The sequence below is a fragment of the Passer domesticus genome, chromosome 6 (genome assembly GCF_036417665.1).
Source record: "Passer domesticus isolate bPasDom1 chromosome 6, bPasDom1.hap1, whole genome shotgun sequence".
In the NCBI taxonomy this organism is placed as follows: domain Eukaryota; kingdom Metazoa; phylum Chordata; class Aves; order Passeriformes; family Passeridae; genus Passer; species Passer domesticus.
In genome coordinates this window covers 58,906,346-58,930,700 of record NC_087479.1, presented here as the reverse complement: position 1 = coordinate 58,930,700, position 24,355 = coordinate 58,906,346, and the positions used below count along the sequence as shown (strand labels likewise).

The 24,355-nt window shown below is 37.7% G+C and overlaps 1 protein-coding gene across 2 annotated transcripts in view; it reads right to left on the bottom strand.

Annotated features, from left to right (window-relative positions):
- SPON1 (spondin 1) overlaps positions 1 to 24,355 on the bottom strand; it is a 183,704-nt gene that overhangs the window by 109,609 nt on the left and 49,740 nt on the right. For both annotated transcript variants that reach the window (XM_064426094.1, XM_064426095.1), the window contains exons 4-6: positions 18,998 to 19,071; positions 18,217 to 18,339; positions 13,536 to 13,684 (exon numbers count right to left, since the gene is read on the bottom strand). In XM_064426094.1, the coding sequence (XP_064282164.1) occupies positions 13,536 to 13,684; positions 18,217 to 18,339; positions 18,998 to 19,071 (346 nt within the window). The remainder of the gene's footprint in view (positions 1 to 13,535; positions 13,685 to 18,216; positions 18,340 to 18,997; positions 19,072 to 24,355) is intronic.

Here is a 24,355-nt window from a genome sequence, read left to right as displayed (position 1 = left end):
ATCTCAATAAGCACTCCTAGCCACAGGGAGAGCTGAAAGAGATGCATTAAAAATCTACTCAGATTCTGCTCATTACAGATATGTTCTTCTCAGCTCTTAAGCAATGCAGCAATCACATAATTAACTTTTGAAAAGAGAAGCACTTAAAACAACTTGTATCTATGGAACACTGCAGGCTTTCTCCTTATTTTGCTCACTGAAAATGAACTTTTCCATCTACTTTCCTTAGCAGTACTGCAAAAGGGCTGAGACAGACTGGTATTTCTCCTGAAGGTCCTGCAAAAGAATAAATACTACTCCAAAAAACAACCAGGCACTAACTTTTGGTCAAAAGAACAGGTTAAAAAAAAAAAACCCTCTGATCCTGCTTAACTGAAACCACATTATCCCATACAAATGTGGATACTTGTTTCCCCTGGAATTTCACCCTGAAATGATGACCTGAATTTTACATGGGAAGGTTTTAGCTTCTTCAGTAATTTTGGTTTAGACCTCTGTCCTGTCAGGGGACATGAGATGACCCAACCCAAAAGATCTGTACACCCCAAACCCACACACCAGCTCCGAGGAAAAAATTTACAGAACTTTCCAAGTAAAATTGCAAGGCCTGCTGTGAAAATGTGAAGAACTGATTCAAGTGATTACAGTGATGAGGAGCCTCTCAACTGAATCTAGAGAGCACTGATACTGCATAAAGTATTTCAGGGAAAGATGCCTCTCCAGGAGCTCTCAGGACAGAGAACTCTGGATTCTGATCTCCATAGAATAGTGTCACTCAGAAGGAAAAAATCATCTCATTCCCGTGGGCAGGTGTCGAGTTTTATCTTCTTTTTTTCTCCGGGGTCAGGATTAAATGCGTGAGATGGTATTTCTTGTTTGGACTTAGATGTTTATTAGTTCTACAATCTCACAAACTGTGAGTTCTGCAGCACTTCACTCCAACAAACCAAAAATGGAGCCCCATCTCTCTCTCTCTTTACAAGGCCTTTTAAGGATAAACTGTCCAATTAAGACATGACACCTAAAGGATTTTTACTTTTAACTCAATAACCAACCACCCATGCCTGCAATGTGGACTTTTAAATCCAATTACACAAAACCGGAGGAGGAGAAGGAGGAGGAAAAGGAGGATAAGAAGGAGGAGGAAAAGGAGGATGAGAAGGACCAGCCTCCACCCTAAAACCTCCATCTTCCTTTATATATATTACTGTATTCTAAACCCTTAAACTCTGAGTTTCCCACCATGTGATATCACACACTTCTACTCAAACTCCACACCCACAATCCCAGTTCTGTCATTCCATTTTGGAAGCCTTCTCCATGGCCTCAGGTCACTGCAGTGTTCTCTTGGGGGTCAGTGCCTGGCAGCACAGAAAGTCTGAAATCCTCAGCAACCAGGGTTCCAACAGGCAGGGACATCCTCTACTATCCCAGGTTGCTCAGAGCCCCATCCGGCCTGGCCTTGGACACTTCCAGGGATGGAAGGAGCAGCCACAGCTTCTCTGGGCAACCTGTGCCAGGGTCTCACCACCCTCACAATAGAGAATTTTTCCTGATATCAAATCCAAACCTACTCCCTTTCACTTTTCCCCCTTGTCCTGTCAATAAATGTCCTTTTAAAGAGTCTCTCCCCATCTTTCTCCTACCCTGTGAGGCTCCTGACTGAATTAAGAAAGAGGAATATCATCAGCATGGATGTGGTGTGCACTAATTCTGCCCAACATTCATGGAGAGAGAAAAAGAAACAGGAAATATCAAAAGTGGCAGTTGACAGATAATTTACTGACAGTTTTTTTAATCTTATGAATAGTTGTCTACCGTAGGTATAATTCTTTGCATATATAACTCAAATGAATCCTTTTTATTTGACTAATAACATATCACACCTTAATTTTAGGGAGCAATTATTAAAGTGAATTTATATGGGATATAGAAAAATTGCATTTCCATTTGCAAAATGAAAAAGCCTCCCTACTACAGTTCTAAGAAGGTCTGTGTGGGGGATTCACATTCCTATGCATTAAAAAAAAAAAAAAAAATCACTTTTCACTTTTCCATCAACACAAGCTGTTTCCTGAGTATTTCAGCACAAAGTCTTGTCACATAGTTTAAATAACCAAGAGCTTTTATTTCTTTGCAGCATTATGGATTTTTTTAAGCCAAGGAGAAATGGAGATACGGCAATAAACCTCAATGGCAAATAATTTTTTTTTTAATTCCTGGCTGCTGGGGAGGCGTGTGCATCTTGGGTTTGAGAAAGCAAACCCTTAATGGCTGTATATGGATCAATGACAAGTGATTGATAAAAGTGGAAAAGCTAGTGATGCTCAAGCAGATTTTAGATAGTGGATCTGGTCACATTTTTGATGTCTAGCTACAGACTTTTGATGTAGTTTACATGGATAAGAAAATTATTATAAACAGTTTCCTCACGCCTAAACATTAAACAATGTATATTAAATGGCCATGTAGGCCTTTGTAAGTTATAAACATTTGTGTACACACACATTCCACTTTGTGTATATTGCTTTTAGCTGGTGATGACAGAGGTCTATTTCTTCCATTGGTTTTTATTTTAAAAGCAAAAATCACATTGTGAAGTTTTCAGCAGAACACACTGCACACAGCTCTGGAGGAACTAAAGCAAAAAAATACACATGTTCTGAAAAGTGCTGTGAGAAACAAAACCTGTGAGGGTGGAGTAACAGCAATGATACAGCTGAGTGCTTAAAATGAATTAACTGTTTTGGAAGAACACTAAAAGGCTGTGTTTTCATGTCCTGAAGCAGAGATGTAAGGAACAAGAAACAGTGCACTGCAAAGAGTCTGTGGATATGAGTCAAACTGGATCAGAAGTACAAGGGTTTGTCTTCCACCTTCTGCAAACCCATGACTGCCCATTCTCCCTGTTTTCATTCCTCTTACCCTCACAGAAAATTGGCAGTTCTGATTAAGGTATGCTGAAAATTAAATTCCTCAAGAAATCATCCATTCTCTTCCCCTATCCCTCCACTATCAACTAATGTAGGAATATATCTCCAAACAAGAGCACTAAAATCCCATCTTATTCAATTCAAACCATCCTAAGGCACAAATGCACTCACTCTTTCTGAATTCTTGCTTGCTTTACACGTGCATCTGTCAGATATTCAATAAGCAACCCCCAAACCTGCAAATAATATCAATAATTGATCTGGTTTGTGAATTAAAATAACATCATTTAATTGTGAAGCCCAAATGTTCTTCCAGTCTACAATTTAAAAATGCTTAATGAACTCTTTCTTCTTTCTATATTTCAACAGAATTCAAAAGTGGAATTTTAAAAAAATCTGTTCTCTCTGTTGATACTTATTCTTTAAAAAGATATTTTTAAGCATTGAATGCACTAAAAGTATTGAAAGTATTCAAAAATTCAGTTATAAAAGGAGAGAATCATTGCATCCTCAACATCTAAATTACTATTGCCAACTTACAGGGGAATATAGCACAGACAACAATTTTAAGATGCTTTGCATTTCTGTATATAGACTAATTTATTCAGTCTCTTGGCTAAATTTTTTGTTCTTCCTTAAGATTGAGGAGTATTTTATAGAAGAAACCGGATTAAGAGGTATAAACTGATTTGTCTAAGCTTGATGACTTCCTGCATTGGTAAGGTCTAAGGTGTTTAAACACCCCTGAGACAACTCCAGATAAAGTGGTGGCTTCTTGTCACTCAGAAAGAAAATAATCATTTCAGGTGTTTATCCAGGTAGAGAATCAACTTCCTTGTTGTGCTACAGCCTAATATCTCCCTTAAATTTCCACATCTTTATTTGAAAACAAATTTTCCATGAAATATCTCTAGTTATGAGTATACCTACTTTTGAGCCCAAGGTTTGCTAAAATATTGGCATCAATCAGGGATGTGTGCCAGTGCAAGGAGCAGCTTGCACAGGACCCTCTCTGCTCTTGCCTCCTCTCCAGTAACTTCTGCGTGGCCTCTTTTCCACAGAGTGTTCCTGGAATAGCAGGTTACACCCCATGCCCTAAGTGAGGGCATTTATTTGAAGAGATCACTTGAGTTTCAAGGAGAGGGCTGAGGAAGAATCCAGAAACGTCATCTTAAACGGAATCTAGAGAGTTTGTAACCAGCAGTAATTACAAAATGAGACATTTTCATCCCAGCCCTGTGTTAACCCTTGAAGCTGTTCCAGTCCCATAAATTCATGCATATGTTATTTTCCGTCCATATTTGACTGGTGAACTTCAAAAAAACACAAAATCTGCAAGCAGCTCATTCTTTCCTGAACTAAAGACTAGTCAACAACATTAACCTCACAGCCCTACTAAAAATAAGTATTCCTGCTTCTGGCTTTGACTGACAGAAACTACAACACATTAGAGTCCTTTTGGATTCAGGCTAGAAAAGCAATCTAGGAGAACAAAGTTAAAACTGCGCTTAAATACTCATGAATATCCCCCCTATTCTGTGTCTTGAACCAGTTGATCCATTACATGTTAATACAGATGTGACATGATACCTGAACATTTCTGCTCTCTGAGCATTAAATGCAGTAAATAAATTTTAAATCAGACCCTGGGATCTAGACATCTGAGTTGTCTTAGAAAAGGACACAGGAAATGGACACACTAAGAAATGTTCATATGTATGATGTTTGTACATGGTATTTTTCTAAGTGTTCTGCTGAATTTTAGGTGAAAATAAGCATTTGACAAAGAGTGGGAGTTGTGAATTGAGGTTCCTAAGCAAACAACCCCCCCCAGAAAAGTTAATCCCAGAATGCCAGTCTTTGCATTGTGGGTTATTTCCTTAGTTTTTGTTTATGTTGAAAATTTGTCTGAATAATTAAGCATTTGCAAGGCAAATGAGCTGTAGGACTCTTCAGCCTCAGCTGTTATTGCATGCTGTTCCTTTGAACAATATTTACCATGCAACAAGAGAGAAAACAAGGAAGATCCTGTGGTTCCTGACAAATGCTGCTAATGAGGGTTCAGACCCTTGTTTAGCCTTTGCAGCACCTCCTTTAGAGGCAGCTGAATGCCACCAGCTCCTCAGCCACCGCATTTTAATTACAGCTCCAGCCACTGCAGAGGAAAACACTCAGAGAGAAATTGACTTGTCCCTAATTTAATTTTTGGTGCTACTCTGACCCTTTAAAAGCAGCCTTTGCTGAAGTCCACAGGAGCCTGGGCAGTGTCTCCCACAGAAGGAGGAGCCCAACCATCTGCTCTGCTCGCCTGACAAACAACTCAATTTTATTGGTGTTGCCTCTTCTCCAGTTTGTGTTACTTAACATTCTGCTTGTGCTGCTGCAAGACAGCTCCTGTGTGCCTCAGAGTCACCCAAATGTCAGGATTTAGAGCTGCTATTCCAAACCAGAATAGTTGCAGTGAACACAACAAATTTCCCTAAACAAAGTCTGGCTTTGGAGTACTGAACTTCTGCTGCCAGGTGGAGTTTGTCCCTCAGTATCAGCAGCACAGAAAGAATCATCTGAAACTCTCATGTTTTAAAAATAGTGACAGACTGAAGGAAATAATTTGAAAGTCATTTCATCACGTCTTTCCAGTGGATGAATCTGCTACAGGTAATAATTTTGTGGCAGCAGAATAAGATCTAACTACAAGAAATGAAAAGGCAAGATATTTTAAAATACTAAAATTAGCAAATGATGCCCAACAATCCAATCATATTGTCCCAAACAGGTGACATTTCCTTGTGACTTCTGTGTCTGGAGAACTGAAATTATTGCATGCCACTCAAAGGGATGGATCCACCAGGAGCAAGTGTTCCCTCACCTAGCATTGCTTTGCTGCAATCCAGATATCAAAGAGCCAGAGAAAATCTTCACAAGCTTTGGTGGGCCTCAGCTATTACAGAGATTGAAAAAATGGTAGGAATTTTGATAGGCCCCATTTCCACACAATGTAGTATCAGAATTCACTGAGAAGACAGGTCTTTGAGTAAATTCTACTTTTTTATTCTTGAAGGGTCTGCCTTCTGCAAAAAAAAAAAAAAAAGTTTGAAGATCTTTTATTCAAAGAGAACCTGATTAGTGGATTTTACTGAAAAGGTGTGTTTCTCCCTGTTTTATCAGAAATGGAGGGTTTGTGATGATTAGAAGAAAATAAGCAGCAAGGCAAATTGAGGTAAAAAATGAAGGATAAATTAAATGTTGATCTAACTTAACACCATAACTCATTGTTTAGTTATGCAAATCATTCAATATCAATTACTGGGTAATTATTCAGAGGGCAAAACCTCAAAGACTCCCATAAAAGTTAGAGGTGTGAAACCTCTGGAATTCATTAAGCAAGATGAGAGCTCAGAAGGCAGAGTTTTAAAAATCAAGGTGCCTTATTGATTAATAAAATAGCAATGGTTGTTAAAAGCACAGAAAATTAAAGCAAAAAAAAAAGTTTTAGTTACCAATTATTCTCTCTCCCTTTTTATGATCAGAAAGAAAGTCTTCAGCTGAAAGGGATGACGGAAGGCAGGAAGAAATGAAGAAAAAAAGGCATTATTAACTGAGCCACTATTTTGCTAAAGTTTTGACCAAAGGCTAAATAAAAGTTCAAAATAATATTTTGCTGGTGTTCCAAACCATGGAGATGACCACAATAATAGAAAAGACATTTTAAAAGACATTTTTTCCAAAATGTGTTCAACATCTGCCAGCTCTCACAACCCTACAGACAGAAGAACCACACATGGAGCAACTGTGGCACAAGGACTGTGCCCTAATCACCGAGAGTTTATCTGCAGCACAGTGTTATATTCAGAGGACTCAAACACGAATTTTTCTATTCTGTTTTTATTGGCTGAGCTGGTTGAATCTTTCATGTTTTGGCCCAGAAAATAATACACTGCTTAAAAATGGTTGTCAGAACCTAATTTTGTGAGAGAGTCATTATCTTCAATGGTTTTTAGACTAGCAAAAGTTTTGTGGCACAGAATGCAGCATCAGTTCATTTCTTATTAGGGAAGTTCATTTTTATTATCATGGGATACTAAAAAAGAATGGAGCTGGGATGAACATTTTTTTGTTGTTGTTTTGGGTTTTTTTTAAAGAAAACAACACCAACTGAATCATTCTAATTTCAGTTTCCAACAGAAGTTTATTAAAAGATGGAAGCCCCCCTGGAAGAGGTGTTCTGAACCCTGTTGTTTGAGTTATTTATTGGCACATAAAGCTTCTCTTTATGACATAAGTAGACAACTATTTCTTTCTGGCAGAAATACTTTATGAAATTTAACACAGTATACAAGAGTTTCAAAATTTCTAATTACCGAAATGCCAGAGATTTTGAATCATTATATAAGGCACATCTTCCAAAAGGAAAGCATGATAAATCTACCATCTAGCCTTTTCAAAAGGCATTAAGAAGGACCATAATTCACAGCAGAGGTGCATGCACAGAGTGCAGAGGAGTCTGACTGAGCAAACAGAAGCCTAGAAGCCAATTTACAACCGAGCAGCTTGATCTGTCCAGAATTAGAATAAATGCCCCATTAAAACCATGCTGTCAGGCTGTAACTAAAGTGGAAAGCATGCTGGGACAGAGTTCTGCTGCTTCACTGCTACACCCAGTCCAAAAGCACTGACAGTTTCTGTGGGCTTGGCACAGAAACCTGAAGGGCTTCTGGAAGAGCAGCAGCCGTGCTTTTCATGGCAGGATTTATGGCCACGAGAACTTTCCTGGCTTTTCAACAGGGAGGTGCCTCTGAAACCTGGGTGGGAACAAAAATGCTGTCCCTGAGGACTGAGGAGAAAGGGGCTCTGTGGGGATGAAGGCTTGGTCAGGCAAAGGTGAAACATCCCAGGTGGCCAATTCCTTCTGGCTCCCCTGAGTAAAACAGCAGCAGGAATATCAACTTCAGTTCATGGCAGAATAGTCTAAATCCCTTCACTTTTCTCAGTGGCCTCCTCCAAGGAAGGCCAAGCCACCCATGAGGTCACTAATTATTTAGTTCCTTTAAGCGAAACACAGACTGACCTATTTCATCAAAAATCCGTTTTCCCAGTGCAATTCCCAGCCTAATTACCAGGGATTGTCAGGGGTTTCCTGGTCTCAGAGGTGAAGAGTTCAGGGAGAATTTTCAGCTCTTCTATCAAGCACAAATCACCTGAGTTGAACCTCCCAGTCTGGCTGATTTTAACCTCCCTAAGCACACAGTAACGCTGATTCAAAAAGTAAACTTTTGAGCTTGTTTCAGTAAACACAATAATTTGCCCAGTGCTATAATAAAAAAGTGATCAATATCCTGCAGGTTCCTCTTTGTAATTCAGGTGATTTACCATCTTCAGACAGGAAAATCTAATGACCCCATTCTTCTGTGGAAGAATACAGCACTGCCTTACAAACAGGTCATAAAATGATAACTATTCAGCTGAAATACTGAAATTACTTTTTAAAAATCAATCAATCAAGATGAACTCAATGACAAATTTACTTTCATTTTTACTCTTTCTTTTTTAATTAAAAAAATCCAAATCAGGACTATTTTGTAAAGATAAATGTTTGCATGGATTCGTAACAATTGCATTTTTCTTTTCTATAGAAATTTTTTGCTGTTTCCAGTTTCACCTCCAACTCACACACACAATTTAAATTATCCTCTGCCTAAAACTTTGCACTCATCTTCCTGGAAAACAGAACTTGCTGTTCTGAAAGGTATGGAGGCACACTCAGGATTCATCTGGAGATGCAGAAGACAATCTAAAAAGTCATCCCACTGACTGATATTTCAGAGGGCATTAAACCAAACCTGCAAGAATGTCACCTGTGGGTCCACAGGGAGCAGAGAATGCACACTGCCTTTTCTGGAAAAAGATGCAAGCTGCAGAATACTACTTTTCTTGGTTTAATAAAGAATTGGTGGCAAAATGACTGAGTATTTATTCAGAAATAATTAGGCAAAACCAAATTATATCTCTTAAGGTGAGATATTTAAAACAATGTTTCTATTTTAGTCCTTTTTTCATCAGCCTAGGATATGAGATTTAGAATTACACTTACTCCTTCTGATTCATGCTTTAACCATCTTGTTTGTTTGTTCATTTGTTTAAACAGAGCAATCATAATTTGAATGCAGAATTTCTCTTTCAAATTCTGCATTCATTTCCTACGAGCCAGTTTATCAAATAAAGGGCTTGGGAGAAACCAGAATTTCTCAAAACAAAGTGGAAGTGTGAATATATCTCAGAGGGATGTGAGGTCAGTGCACATTCTCCCCCTCACATAATTCCTCTTCCAGCTTTGTTTGTTCATTTATAACCCCTGAAGTCCAACACTTGAATTCTCCCATTGTACACATCAACCACTTGACAGATTGTTTTAGTAAAACTCTGATGTGCCCTGGCTTTCCTTCCAGGCTGCCAGGAACAGTTTACCAAAAGGGCTGATTAGTGCCTTGAAGTTCTCCCAGATAAACAAACTGCAGAGCAAGTTTACAGTGCCCAGGACCATCCATGCAAAACCCCCAGGGGCTCCATTGCATTTGTGGGGTGCCCGATGAAGGGAGGAATGATGAACCTGACTCCATGTTCTCAGAAGGGTAATTTATTATTTTATTATACTATATCATATTAAAGAATACTAAACTATACTATACTAAAGAATGCAGAAAGGATACTTACAGAAGGCTAAAAAGATAATAATGAAACTCGTGACTCTCTCCAGAGTCTGACACAGCTTGGCCCAAACTGGCCATTGAGTCAAAACAACTCACAGCAGAACCCAATGAAACAATCACCTGTGGGTAAACAATCTCCAAACACATTCCAAAGCAGCAAAACACGGGAGAAGCAGATGAGATAAAATTGTTTTCCTTTTTCTCTGAGGCTTCTCAGCTTCCCAGCAGAAAAACCCTGTGTGAAGGGATTTTTTAGAAAATATGAATGTGACAGGGCTTTTTACAAACCAGAGCAGCCCAAGGTGCCAGGCAGGAGGAAAAGCTTCTGGGGATGCAGCATTCTGCATTTGGGATGACTTTTTAGATTGTCTTCAGTGCCCTTAGATAAAAGCTGAGTGTGCCTCCAGACCTTTCAGAACAGCAAGTTCTGTTTTCCAGAAAGATGAGTGCAAAGTTTTAGGCAGAGGATAATTTAAATTGTGTGTGTGAGTTGGAGGTGAAACCTGAAACAGCAAAAAAATTCTATAGAAAAGAAAAATGCAATTGTTACGAGTCCATGCAAACATTTATTTTTAAAAAATAGTCCTGATTTGGATTTTTAAATTAAAAAAAGAAAGAAAAGTAAAAATGAAAGTAAATTCATCATTGGATTCATCTTGATTGATAGATTGTTTTAAAAAGTAGTTTTCAGTATTTCAGCTAAATAGTCATCTTTTTATGACCTCTTTGTAGGGCAGTGTTGTATTCTTCCACAGAAGAATGGGTCATTAGATTTTCCTGTCTGAAGCTGGTAAATACAGAATGCAAAATGTTCATGCTTGAGGATCTTTCATTTAATAACACATAATTATTAAGACCCTCTTTTAAAAGCTTCTTGAAAGAAATACCTTTTTTTTTGTTTGCTTGTTTTACACAATGTAAATTTTTGGTAATAAACCCCAAAACCAATTAGATTTTTTTTCCTTTAATAACACCTTGGGTAATGTCAGTGACAGTTGCCGGTTACATAAATATTATCATTGTTGTTGTTAGAAATGAGGGGATGGGACTATTTTTGGGTTAAGAATTATTACTGTTTAGATAATATTAGTTGTTGTGAGATTTTAAAGGATTAAGCTATTGGTCATAGTTTCTTTGTTACAAGACAATACATAACTTTTTAAACTAATAGACAGTTGTCAGAGGGTCTACTTTGCTTTTCTAACTTATTACCTTTACTTACTTCTGCTGCACTGTGGCTATTTTCATCTAATGGGATTCTGTCTCTCATCTATATATATGCTTTTATTATAATTTCTAAGCTTTTAGCTTATTCTATACAACCACACCCCTACATTATAAACTCTTTATTATCTTACCTAAAACAATTTCTTACTTACTTAAGGCATATTCTTACTTATAACTATAGAAACGTTTGTGATTTTTCTGCTTAATGTCTGTGCATCATGTTTTCATATCAATTTAAGCATCTTCTAAGGCTGCAGATCAAATCTTTTAGTGTTTGTGGAAGTTTCTGTTTTTCTGATCCCCACAAAATGTGTCTGTGTGCTCACCTAAGAAACTGCCTACAAAACTCAGCTGACACACAGCAAATTCCCAAATCCAAGTGTGGTCCTGGAAGAAGTGCATCAACTTCAATGAGTGAGCTCTGTGTCCAGGCACCAGAATTAAATAAAAATTGCCTTTCCTGTGTTTTCAAAAACATCAAAACTGCTTGGAGAGTGATTTTAATGAATCGCATCCTCCCATCAACACAAGGCTGGTAGGACAGCAGAGAGTGGAAAGAAAGGTAAAATAAGAAATGGAAAAGGAGCAAATAGATCCTGAGGTAGATTGCAACATGTGGGGAAGGGAACATTATCAAATTTCAAGGCAGGTAGGGATATTGCAAGGGACAAAATGCAATTTAAAAAAAGAGAAAAATACCTGCCTAACTTAAATGTTAGCAAATTAGCTCCTGGCATTGCTCTGCTCTTTTGGTTGCAGAATTTTACCTCAAAATCTCTCAAAAATTTTAGTGCAGCTAAAAAAAAGTCAAATAAATTCAACAAAAATGTTGTGGCATTTTATGACATACTGCACTGTTCTAGGTAAGATCAAGGTAGAACACCAGCTGATTACTTGGATAAACTGACCCAGGAGAAGCAGGGCTGGCCCAATCAGACATCCCAGTGTTGGAATTAACTGTGATGTTCACTAATTCCATGTTCAATCTCAGCAGCCCCTGAAGTTGTAGCCATTTATCTATTTGCTGTACTCTAAAAGTCACAATCTCCTCTGATTTGAATCCAGTGTATAAACACATCCCCTCTTTGCAAATATATGGCACATAATGACAAAGAAACCAGATTTGGAAAGCAGAGGGCATGATTTTCTTTTTTTTTTTTTTCCATATTCCCTTTTTTTCCATATTCCCTTCAAATTCTCTGCCCTTCTCCCAGTCCTCAGCGTGACCTTTCCCAAGTGCACCTCTGCTTGCTCCTCACCCAACACCCTCCTCTTGCTCCTGCTGCTTCAGGAGAAGACCCAATCTTTGTACAGTCCCAAATCAGATGTGCCAAACCCCTATTTACAAAGAATTCACCAAGACTGCTACAGAAATTATCTTCTTCAATACAGAATTGCTGATTTTCTTCATTCCACGTGGGCCTACTACAAGAAAATATTGATTTCCCAAGTAAGCAGCAAAAATGATAAGTTACATGAGGTATATATAATACTCTGCTGCAATTTTAATCCATCTGGGTTTATATTTTATTGCTGGGATAAAACCCAGCCACTTTTCTGCATAGGATCAAGGCCTACTTTCTATTTCCAGGTATACCAAGGTTTATTATGGTTTAAAGAGGCAATGTATCCATGATCACATTTCATCTCACATTGAGATTGTTTTTTCCCCCTTCATATTCCTTTTCTATCCTTTTTATATATTAAATTATAAGCTGGTGTTCTTTTATTTTTCTTGGCTTTAGGAGTTTCATGTCAAGTACACCAGATGTTCTCGTACCATGATTATATACACTTAAGCATCACAAGAAAGCAAATTAAATTTAGCAAACAAAACCTTTTGCTATATAAGTTTTGCCAAAACACTCTTTGAGGTTGTTTTATGCTGTTTATATAAACATAAGTGAATTTTTTTTCTATCTCTCAGTGTAACCCTGTATACAGCCTACCCTGGAGGTCTCAAAATACTGTGTATTTAACATGCAGCAGTTACCAAAAGAAAGAATTATTAATCCACAATATCATCCTGAGCTCTGCTTTTATTTTTGCTGACTTCTTCTTCAGAAGTGTCAAATACAGGAAAGATCCAAACAAATGTAGAAAAAGTGAAGAAAAGTACAGAGGGTTTCATGCATGTGTTCAACATTAAGGAAGAGATTCTTTTCTTTGTGAAAGGATTATTAAGGAAGAATGCTTGTGCCACATAAATAATGATGAACAGGGAAACACAGCACTTTAGATATTTGTATAACACAAAATGAGGTGGTTCATCAAGAAGCAAAATGTAGCACTCTGCAAAGTGAATCTAAATGATAAATAATAATTCGCTATTGTAAGGCAGGGGTATCACTTGCTGTCTTAAAGGTTTTCTTTTAAAAAAGTTTCTTCACAACTAAGTCTGAAAAGGTGATTTTCACTTTGCCACCTCTGACTTCTGCTTTACATGGCACACAGATTTTCTAAGTCCAGAATGCTCCAACTTACTTGTCCTTTCCTAGACAAAAACCCCTGCCAGGGTAAGAATGAGTCAAGAAGGGCACACAGAACTGCTTCTCCAGTGAACTGAGAATTACTCAGCAAAATCACATTCCCAGGCATTGCCAATGGCAGATTGTTCACAGGCCAAGGGAGGATCCTGTTTTTAAATTATGCACCCAAATGCACCTACCTGCTGTCGAATTTCTTCTTCCATCTTCACTGGGGACCCCAGCTCTGCGACTTGCTTGACCCCTTCGCTGGCATATCCTCCATACTCCCACAGGATGTAGTTCTTGGAGTGGGAGCTACCAATGATGGCAGACCAGTGGTTGGTGCGTCCTTTTCGGGGGGAAAAACAAAACAAAATAAGTCAAACAATGCTCGAGACAGCCTCAAACAATAATTCCTGACTTCTAATAAAGTTTTGAAGTCCCCACTGCTGAGGTTTTTGCATGCTGCCACCTCTCACGACACCAGCACTCATCTTCAGAGCAGCGAGAACAAGCCAGTGACTGACAGGAATCAAGCTTAAGTAGCCCCTCGAAACAAATAGGCCTTGAATAGTTTTTCCTCACCAAAGATCTCACTTCAGAAAGTTTAAGCAACCTTTAATTTTAAGTTTCTGTTTCAAATATTTTTGAGAAGGAAACCTGCAAGGGAAGATTTCAGTGGTCACCCTCAGTTGTAAAAGCAAGTTTTTTCCTTACTGAAGGCAGTGAAGAGGTAAATTTTTCTGTGTTCACTTCTAAGCAAAAGGATTCCCATTCTTGTTTCTTGTCTTGTTGAACAAAAAAAAAAAAAAAAAAAAAAAAAAAAAAAAAAAAAAAAAAAAGTATAAAGAAAAAGACATCAGGGAAGTATGATGGAATTGAAGAGAGAATTGAGTAGAAATAAGGAGTCACAGAAGTCCCACAGTCCTGGAAATAGAAATTAATTCACTTAAGTGTCAAGTAACCTTCTGCAGATATATGGGCTTAAAGGAAAAGGGTGAGAAAATGAACTGCTAACATAAGCAGACAGCCTGGTAACAAGGCAAAGACTATAGGAGATGAGGGAGGCAGAATGATGGAGTGAGACAGTATTTAACGTTTTTCTTCACAATGCAAAATGTAGAGAGCTGCAGTAAAAACAGCTGCAAACTGAATAAATGAATGAAAAATGAATAATGAAGTAAATAAAAGGAATGCAAATTTAAGATGTGAGAGGTGGAACAATAAAATTGAAAAGGACAGTGCAGAGAATTGTATAAAGTCAGATGCAGGAACCTAATCATGGGAGAGTAGAAAATAGATTAGAAATAAAAAATGAACACCAACAGCAGGGGAAAAAAGGTAGAAAAATGTAGGAAGCAGAATAGATAGAGAGAGATGGCCTAGCAGAGCAGCAAACAGAGCCTTCCCATCTTCCCTAGTCCTAAACCTGGACCAAAGTACACTTACAGAGTTCTGAATGTAGCAGTCCTGATGTTTTCAGAATCAACTACAATGAATAAGTAAGATGTGTGGGGAAAAAACCCAAAACTAAACCTTCTCTCCTCCACAGCTGAAGAGACTGCAATGTCAGGAGATGGTTTCTTGATCTAAGATCTAGCAGTTCTCCCTTAAATCCACAGTGGCACATGCCAAAGCCCAGGGAGAAGCTGTCCCTCAGCCCCAGTGATGGGAACTCCATCCTCTCCTCCTGGCACAGGGCTCTGGCTGCCCCACAAGGCACCAGCAGCTCACCCTGAAACACTCCTGATGCCTCAGCTTCCAGCTTTTCTATTTTTCACATTCTGTGTTGCTTTGTTTTGTGGGTCTGAGCTTCACATGAGGGCATGGTGAGCTCTATGCACAGAGCAGGGACACAAAACAATTCCTGCTCCAGCTGGGCACCAAGGACAAATGATCCAAATCTCAGCCCCAAGAGCACAAACCCCGTGGGCTGCAGAGAGAAAAACAAGCAGGATGGGACTGCAGGAGCTGCAGCTGGAACTGGACAATTAGCTCCAATATGCCAATGGACTAAAATTTATAAAAATGTGAGATCTCATGACCAAGCCCTCTTTGCTTCCATCTTGGAGCCATCCAGGCACTGCCAGGCTGTGGCCTTTGAAGGCTCTTCAATAAATATCCACTTTAATCCTCTTAGCTCCATCTACCTTCTGTTCCAGCTCCTTAAGGCATCACAGGCAGTGACACTGAAGATTTTGAAAGAGAATAGTCCCTACAGAACAAAAATGTGTCACCACAGAGAAGAACCTGAGCGCCTGTAAGCCTTTAGTCAAAAGTAGAAGGGATTGCTCCCTGTGCTCCAGAGCTTCTCTTCCTCCTTTTCCTGACCAGGACAGGAACACCTGACTCCTGTGCAATGATGGCACAGCCTGTTCCACCCAACAGCCCTTCCCAAAGACCCTGACTCTGCAGAGAAAGCTCCTGAGAAACCCTAACCCACCCGCCTGCCCAATGAGCTGCTCAAAGTCCGACCAAACCCACCCAAAACTTCTCACCAAACTCTGCCTCATTTGCAAATGTTTCATTCCTCACCTCAAACTGTCCATTTCTTGTGAGAAGAAAGAGAAAACTTGATATTTCCTAAGCTTTCTCTTCTCACCATCAAAAAACTCCTCTGCATGACACAACCTGAGCAGCACGAGGCCAGAGCTGTTTTGCATCCAATGACACTGTCCAGGTCTTAAGACAGCAAGCAGGACACTGACAGCTTTCCAGTGCTGTTGTTTCACTTCATTCTTGCAGTTCTGCGTAGTTCCTCAATTTCTCAATACACTTATATGTGTATTTTTTTCCAGGAAGATCAAGGTGCCCTCACAACATGAGAATTTATCCTGTGGCACATCTCATAGATGTGCTCATATCACACCATGATGGTGAGCATATGGATTTCTGTTGTCAAAAATGGGTGATTCCCAGAGAAAATAAATGCTTTGCACAAAGTGCATGTTCTTTAGGGTTTTTTTACAGCAAATCAGAAGATAAAGAAGAGATGTTTGTTGTCTGCTTTCTATTCCAACCTTACTGGTGGTACAAGAACAGAGCAACATTTTTTATGTGGTTGCTTGGCAAATAATTAAAGATTTACTACAATCCACAATGAATACCATTTTATTTTAATGTAATTACTGCACAATATTTTTAAGAATAATGCCAATGACTATATCTCCTTTTTTATATCACTATATTTTTATGAGATATTTCCCTCAACTTGCATAAATTTTAATGCAAAATCTTTTTAGCTGTTATTGCTGTGATTAATTGTGTAAGTACCAAATGGTTATTTTTTTCACTTTTCCAGTTTAAGTAAAATATTGATTTAATTGACTATTTTGTATCTGGGGAGAGATAGCAGGCAACTATTGCGACTTGCTTATTTTCCATCATGCAGCCACACCTTTCATGAGTTCACACACTTGGAAAAAAAAAAAAAGGAAAAAAAGGAAAAGGAAAAGGAAAAGAAAAAGAAAAAGGAAAAGAAAAACCAAGAAAAATAAAAAGAAAAAATAAAAAAAGAAAAAGAAAAAGAAAAAGAAAAAGAAAAAGAAAAAGAAAAAGAAAAAGAAAAAGAAAAAGAAAAAGAAAAAGAAAAAGAAAAAGAAAAAGAAAAAGAAAAAGAAAAAAGCCAAAGTAACTTCCTAGCTTTCAGTCCTTTTCTGACGGCCTATTTCTAACCACCACCTGAATCCATGCAAACAGTGCACATAAAGTTCACACTCAGCACTTATTTAAATCATCCAATAGCCTAAAAGAGCATTCCTGCAATTACTGGCTTTGTTTATTTTATCTCCCCCACATTGTGCTGACCAATAGGATTTGAACAATGCTGTGCTTCAAACTCAAGACAAGCAACATTGCTTAGGCTCTTAAAATATGAGTGGATACAAACCACATTTGAGTTATATGAGGACATTCTGATGCTGTGGCAATAATAATACTATTTTTCAATCAACATAAAAAGCCTCTATAATAAAGATCAGCCACAGAAAACATAACAGAGTTTAAAGACCTGTAAATATGGCTCATATTCTTAAACACTTTCCTGGCCTTTTTTCCCACAGAGAGTGGAGTCAGTAATGCAAGACCACATGCATAACACACAATTTTGTAACTTCAGCTTTTTACAGATACTTGGGTCACTGCAGCAAGCAATCTTGCAACAAAAATACTGATTCTGTAGTTCAGACACTTAAAAACCCAGAGAGGCCAAGTTCAGAAGGTGTTTTTTATCTGGGTACTCAACAAACAGAGACAAAGAAGACAGAGTATTCTTAGATAGATAGATAGATAGATAGATAGATAGATAGATAGATAGATAGATAGATAGATAGAATTAATATCCTTATATAGTAATAGAATATAATCTATAATCTATAATCTATAAAATGTAGTAATTTTATATATATATACAATTAATATCCTTGGGTAGCATGATTCAAAACTCACCAAATTTAACTGAAATAATTCAAAATACTTTGAAGTAAAACAAACTAGGTAGATTTGCATGGCTGAAAAATCAAAATATTAGTGGATTACCTGTCCTTTGTGAACTTTTTCTTAAAATATCCTCTCCTACCTCTACATTATAAGCTATTCTAAGCTTTCAATAGAAAAAAAGAAGGGAACCTTTCTCCCCACAAAGACATCTTGCAAATACAACCTCGCACACATCTTAGCTCAAAATGTCAGGCAAATCAATAGAATGTGCAGGTAATGTACAGTGCAGAAAGATCCATTGATTTTCAGAGCTGAGTGCCAGCAGGGTTCCATATATGTCATCATTTACACTGCTGAGCTGTAAATAAGTGATGCTGTGTCACACAACCTGCTCCAACCCTCCTCAGGGCCCCTGCGTGGTACAAGCAGAAGGGGGATACTCACGTGGAAAATCTTTGGGATGCGTTTTTTCTGACCAGTTTCCATAAAAAGTCAGCCTGTACTTGGCAGTACCACAGGCACAACAGTCTAAAATTGGTTTGTCAGTCACACCTTCCGAGGCTGAGTCTGAAAAAGCATCAAAGCACCCATTGAAAATGGCTTCAACTCCAAACCAGTGAGGACAGTGAAGCTGCCATAATAAATACTCCAGGAAATAAATCTGAGTTAAATATGGGTTTGTATTTTAAAATTTAGTTTTAAGTTTGCTGCTAGACTAAATGACAAGCCTGAAATATCTGTACCATATTCATAAGTGGATGGAATTATTTAAATACATAATTTTCAGTTAGAAGGCATTAATATTTCAGTTATCTTCAGATTCAAAAGGGGTTTGTTTCTGGTTTCTATCTGATAAGGACAAACATCAGCTGATCTCAAAATTGAAATTTCTGAACAGACAAAGTAAATGAATTCTCCAGTGAGATACAATAACCAAGTATAACATTTAGGTTTAGGAAAGGATGAAATAGCCCAGGATTCAATAGGAGAGTGCCCTGGAAACCAATGTATGGTATCACACACATGGCCGGTAGCACATTTAGTGGGAAGCAAGGAGAATTTTATGAGCTGGAGTACATGTGATAACAAAGAACATAACTGAATGGAAGATCCCAAACCTGAACTTTAAACTGTCCAAGACCTCCAAATTTTAGTTTGAGACCATGTGTTAAGAGAAAAGTGCAAAACACAATGAGAAGATCAGACGTATTTTACTTTACCTTACCTTGTTCACAAATTTTTTTGGTGAGAGAGCCCTCATCTTGAAAATAAATTATGCGCTTCTGCACAATACTGGCTCTACAAAGGGGAGGAAAAAAAATTTGAAATAAGTTTATTTTTCAAAGAAAAAAGAAAATTAATGATAAATGACTGCTAAGACATGGTTATACTTCCCTGTACTGACAATACAATATGGGATTACAAATAAGATATTTTTATTTCAAGTTGCATTTTAATTTCATCACATTTTACAGAAACCTGAAATATATTTACCTCTAAAGAAGTGGTCGTAGGCATACAGTGAGGACCTGTGCTCTTGAAATGCATGACAAGCAACTGAGCATTCAATATTTCAATCAAATCTTATATTAAAATACTAAAGTTGTATTCAATTTCAATCAAAAAATAGCACAGCTATAGTGAGCAGCTGTTCATAGGAAATTACATGGCATTCTAAAGAGATAAGTACTTCTGATATATGACAGCAACTCAGTGCAAATATCACGTAAAACAGAAGTTAGGAAAAAAGCTGGCATAAGGTAAAGTCTTGGAAAGCAATTCACAGGTTCCAAAAGACAAGCTGCTTTAAAATTAATTAAATCTGGAATATTTTATTGAGGCTTATAGTTCAAAACAAATGTAAATTACTGAGCCTCGGTGCCTCAGTTCCTCAGTTGAGGGGGCTGAATATATTTAGTGCCAAATAAACTTTAACTATCTTCTTTGCCCATTTTTAACTGTATCAATTTAATTCACATGCAAGCTTTCTCTTTTTTTCCACAAGAAAAACAGATTTGGGTTCAATTCAAAGCCAATCTATGGACAGAGAGCCTCCTGAGGACAGCACAATTTGGGAGCTGGCACTCTTCCTTGTTTACCAGCACAAGTACACGTTCTTCCAGCAACATTTTGTACCATCACTTCTATTTAACACTCTAAACAGCAAGGGCCAATTTCTTGTCTTCCTTCACTATTAGTCAAATAATTATCTTAATCTTTCTAGAACTAAGCCTCACTCATGACGGGCGAGGAATGAAAAAGTGAGAGGAAAAGTGAGACTGTGTGTGCTTAGATGTGTTGTTGCAGCCATGTAACCCTCCTCTGACAACGTCCCACCCATCAAATGATCCAAAATAAGATGCAGTTTTGCTGTGCTTTCTTTGCCAAGATGCAAGGCCAGGGTAGGAGAGGAAGGAATCCTTCTTTTCACCTTACAAAGCACCCAGGAGGAAAACTGGGTTTTGTAAACCTCTTAAAGCTGAATCAACCTGAAAAGGGTGCAAAGAACTCTTAATCCTTCCTGAAGGAACATTTTTCAGGGTTTCTAAGAAGAAATAAATGGGAAAAAAACAAAACAAACACAACTAGCAGAAGAACAAGAGCCCAATGACCACCCTGTGACAGTGGCATGGTCCTTAATATTCCCAGCCTTCAAACTGAAAGCCAAAGCAAATTTAAAGATGTTTTGGATGCTACACTGCCAGGAGACAGAATGTGGGGGCACAAGAAATGCTGTGCAGGTACAAGGAAAACCTCTCTCACCATGAGGATAGTCAAAGATTTAACCCTGGAATGGGCTGCCTAGACAGTTTGTGCAACACCTATCTGTGGAAATATTCAAAATTTGATCAGATCCATGCCTTGGCAACCTACTGAGGGAACAAGCAAACTGATGTTCAACACCTACTTCAAGCAAGAGAATGGACTAAATGACTTCCAGAAGTCTCTTCCAATTTCAATTATTCTATTATCTTAATTCACACAAATACAAAATCAGCTGTTTGATAAAGACCCCAATTCTGCATGTAACAAAGGTATTATGGCTTTTTGAGAAGCAGTTATTTTAGAAAAAAAAGAAAATAGAGAGAGATTGTTTGAAGCCTGAAGTGTACTTGTATTATTCTTTTTGCTGCAGTTAGCTTGTCACTGTAAAATGTCAAGGGAACAGTTTCTTTTCTAATAACAAAAGCTTCACAGCTTTCTAAACCATTGTCTCTTCAGCAGTATTTGAAACTATATGGTGAGCCAGTAATTTCAATGGGAGGTTTTGCACTGATTCCCAGTGCATCAGGATGGGCACTTTATATGGCTGCATAAATATCAAAAGCAGGCACAGAACTCTACAAATACTCCATCACAAATAATATTTATGCAATATTTATCCTGTTTTAATAATCAGCTTCTAGACTGAACATCGACCAAAACATCTGCTCAGTGTATTTGCTACCTTTTAGAGCTACTTTTGTTCCCCTATTTATTTTTTTAAAACAATTTTTATTATTCCATAAAAGTTCTGATCTTTGGACTAAGGATTCTTTCCTTTGGCTCCGAAGCTTACAGAAAACAGCTAAAAATGGAATGGTGAACTGCTAGAGAGAGGCAAGAAAGCTTTTAAGAATTTACACAAGGTACACATCTGTTTAATTTACATAAACCCTTCCCACCACTTCAAATGTCCAGTGCTGTCTGAACTTCATGGGAAAGGAGCAATCCAATTCCTTTCCCTCCCATATTAGCACATATCAGTGGATCTTCAATTTCTTGTTTTTCTTGTTGACTTTTTTCTCTCTATCAGAAAATGATGGATAAAGGAAAAAGGAAATAAATTCAACTAAAAAAAAACCCTGTTTGTTTCTATTTTTCTTCAAGGCAAGGTTTCTGGATTTTTGCTAAAGCTTTTCTATCACTAAACTAAGGAGAAAAACTGTCAGAAAAATGCATTTCTACACCTGCCAGCACCCGCTTTACTAAAGAAAACCAGCCAAGTGGATTGTCCAAAAAGTGTCATTATTTCTGTATTTTAGTTCTCACTCTCATGAAAAGGAAAGAATATCTGGTTACTTCTGTAATATTTGCTTTGGCAATGCCTCTTTGGAATGTCCCTGTCCTGGCTCTGTTTGGTCAGACCACGTCTGAGGGCACTGGGGAAAAAACTGCCTTGAAAGCCTTCCATGGGATAAGAAATTCCCTCTGCAGCCCAGCTCCACAACAGTTGTGCCATCCTGCTGGGAAAAGTTCTGCCAAAGACACAGAAATTGCATTTGGGATATTAAGAAACAGGAAATGTCATAAACCATAAAAATTCCCAACCTTGGGAATGCTCCAGTTCATACCAGAAACAGGAGTCAGTTTGGGGTTTTTTCTTTCTTTTTTCTTTTTTAATTTTTTTTTCTCCATAGAAACAGCTTTATATTGTTTTCCTCACTCCTTTTTTCAAATCCTAGCATGAAAAGAAATACTCTTATTTTAAATTACCTCTGTGGGTGTAGTGATGTGACAAAAGAAGTAAGGAAGAGGATTTGTAAGAATTGTTCCTATGACATTTTTAAAGCTTACATCAAAACCATTAAGTACAATATTAGAGTTACATTTGAATAAAAAGGTTTTGTCAAAGCTGGTGAGGATACTCCAAGTTTTACTTGGATGTTGAGAAATAATAATAATCTCCTGAGTTGCAGATAAGACACATTTCCTGCTCTATATTACTTGTGAGCTAACCTTGTCCTACCCTTCTAGCTATCAAAATTATTTTCTTTAATTAGTCCATGCCTCACTGATTTAATTACAGTATGATAAGTTGTTTCCTACCCAGAAAGCTACTGAGAACAATTAACAGGATGTTAAGTTTGTTTTCTTTTTTAAGTTTGTTGGTTATTTTTGGAGAGAAAGAATTTCTAAAATACCATTTATATGAACACTAGAAAGTGATGTGAAAACCATCAAGTTACAGCTACTGTAATTTTGTTGATGCTACTTGGTTTTAGTCATTCTAATGCATCATTTAGGATGTTCTCATTTTACTTCCTTCTATATCTTAAAAAAAAAAAGCCAACCCTGTGTTTCTGACAAGCTCTTACAAGGTCAAGGAAAGCACAAACTCCCAGAAGTTTGCCAAAAATATTTACTTATTTTTCTAATATTTAGGAGACTTTTATTAAAAATAAATTCAAATTTCTCTGAAAGCCTATACAACCCTTTAGCCAATAGATGTGCAGCAATTTTTACACTAATAGTACATTTGACAACCCCACTCTTCAAAACAATTTTCAATTAGGAAAGTGTGCTGGCTTAGCCAGGACAGGCTCGGTCTACACCAGAATCTGTCAGCTGCCATCACTGACGAGGGTCAACATTCTAAAAATTTGCAGCAAAATATTTCTTATTTGATGCATACCTTAGAAGCTAAAACAAAACATGCAAATTCTGTTGTCATTTTGTGGGGTTTGTTCATTAGTTTGTTTTTAAGTGTGTTCTTAAACACAGTTTAAACAAACCAACCAGACTTGATATTTGATGTTGAATAAAACACAGTAATATTAACATGAAGTTTTCCAGTGCTGCCATAATCCCACATTTTACATCTCTGCACAGGATGAGGATCTTTACTCCAATAGATTAGTCCCATGCGAAACAATCAAACATGTTGACTTCTAAAAACTTCAGTACATAAATCCACACCAGAGTATCCTTCTTCAGTTTTATTTTTTCAACAGTTCATGTGTACTGTCAAAAAATACAACTCAGAGAAGCATCACAGCAAAGGCAGAGTGCTCTGAAGCTTTTCTTACAAATTTCCTCTTGCTCCCAAATCCTTTTGGTGTCTTCATGTCACACTCAGGGCTGCCACCACACTCCCACACGGGAGCTGGCTGACTTCAGGGCTAATTTTGCCATCATATTCAATATGTGAATAAAACACAACAAAAAGCTCTGGGGGAAACCACAGCTGTACATGCTGCTGTCTTATGCTTTCCCTCAGAAGATCTCTCTGTTCTTTGCTTGAATGGCCACAGGACATAAATATGAAACTAAAATCTTCAGGATAAGAAGTCGTACTGACACGGTAATTTCTGACAGGAATGCTACACCTGTTAACTTGCAAAAAAACCAAAACCAAAACCAACCAAAAACAAAAACAAAACTAGAAGAAACTAAAACAAAAAAAAGCAACATCACTTAAAGCCATTGCTGTTCATGGGCTATATCTGCACCAGGGATTCTGATAGTCCCCACTTTTTACAGCAATCTCTTTGAATTTCAGAGCTAAGCATTATAGGATGTAATTATAGCAGATTGGATAGGACTGAGTGCTTGGAGGATGGATTTATCTTGTCATTCTAAGTAGTGCTTTTGTAGAATGGATGGAAACAATCCACCAAAGGTGTGGCTATGGGGTTTTTTTCAAGCTAGTAAGCCCAAAGTCCTATTACCTGCTAACTCAGCTGGCCTGTGATAGGAACCAATGCAAAGCACCTGTGTGCTAATTAACAAATCCTAAAAACAAAACGAAAAATAAAACAAAATAAAAAACCTTATCGAGCTGCAATTTATTTCTGTCTAAGGTCTCTGCAACCTGTATAAC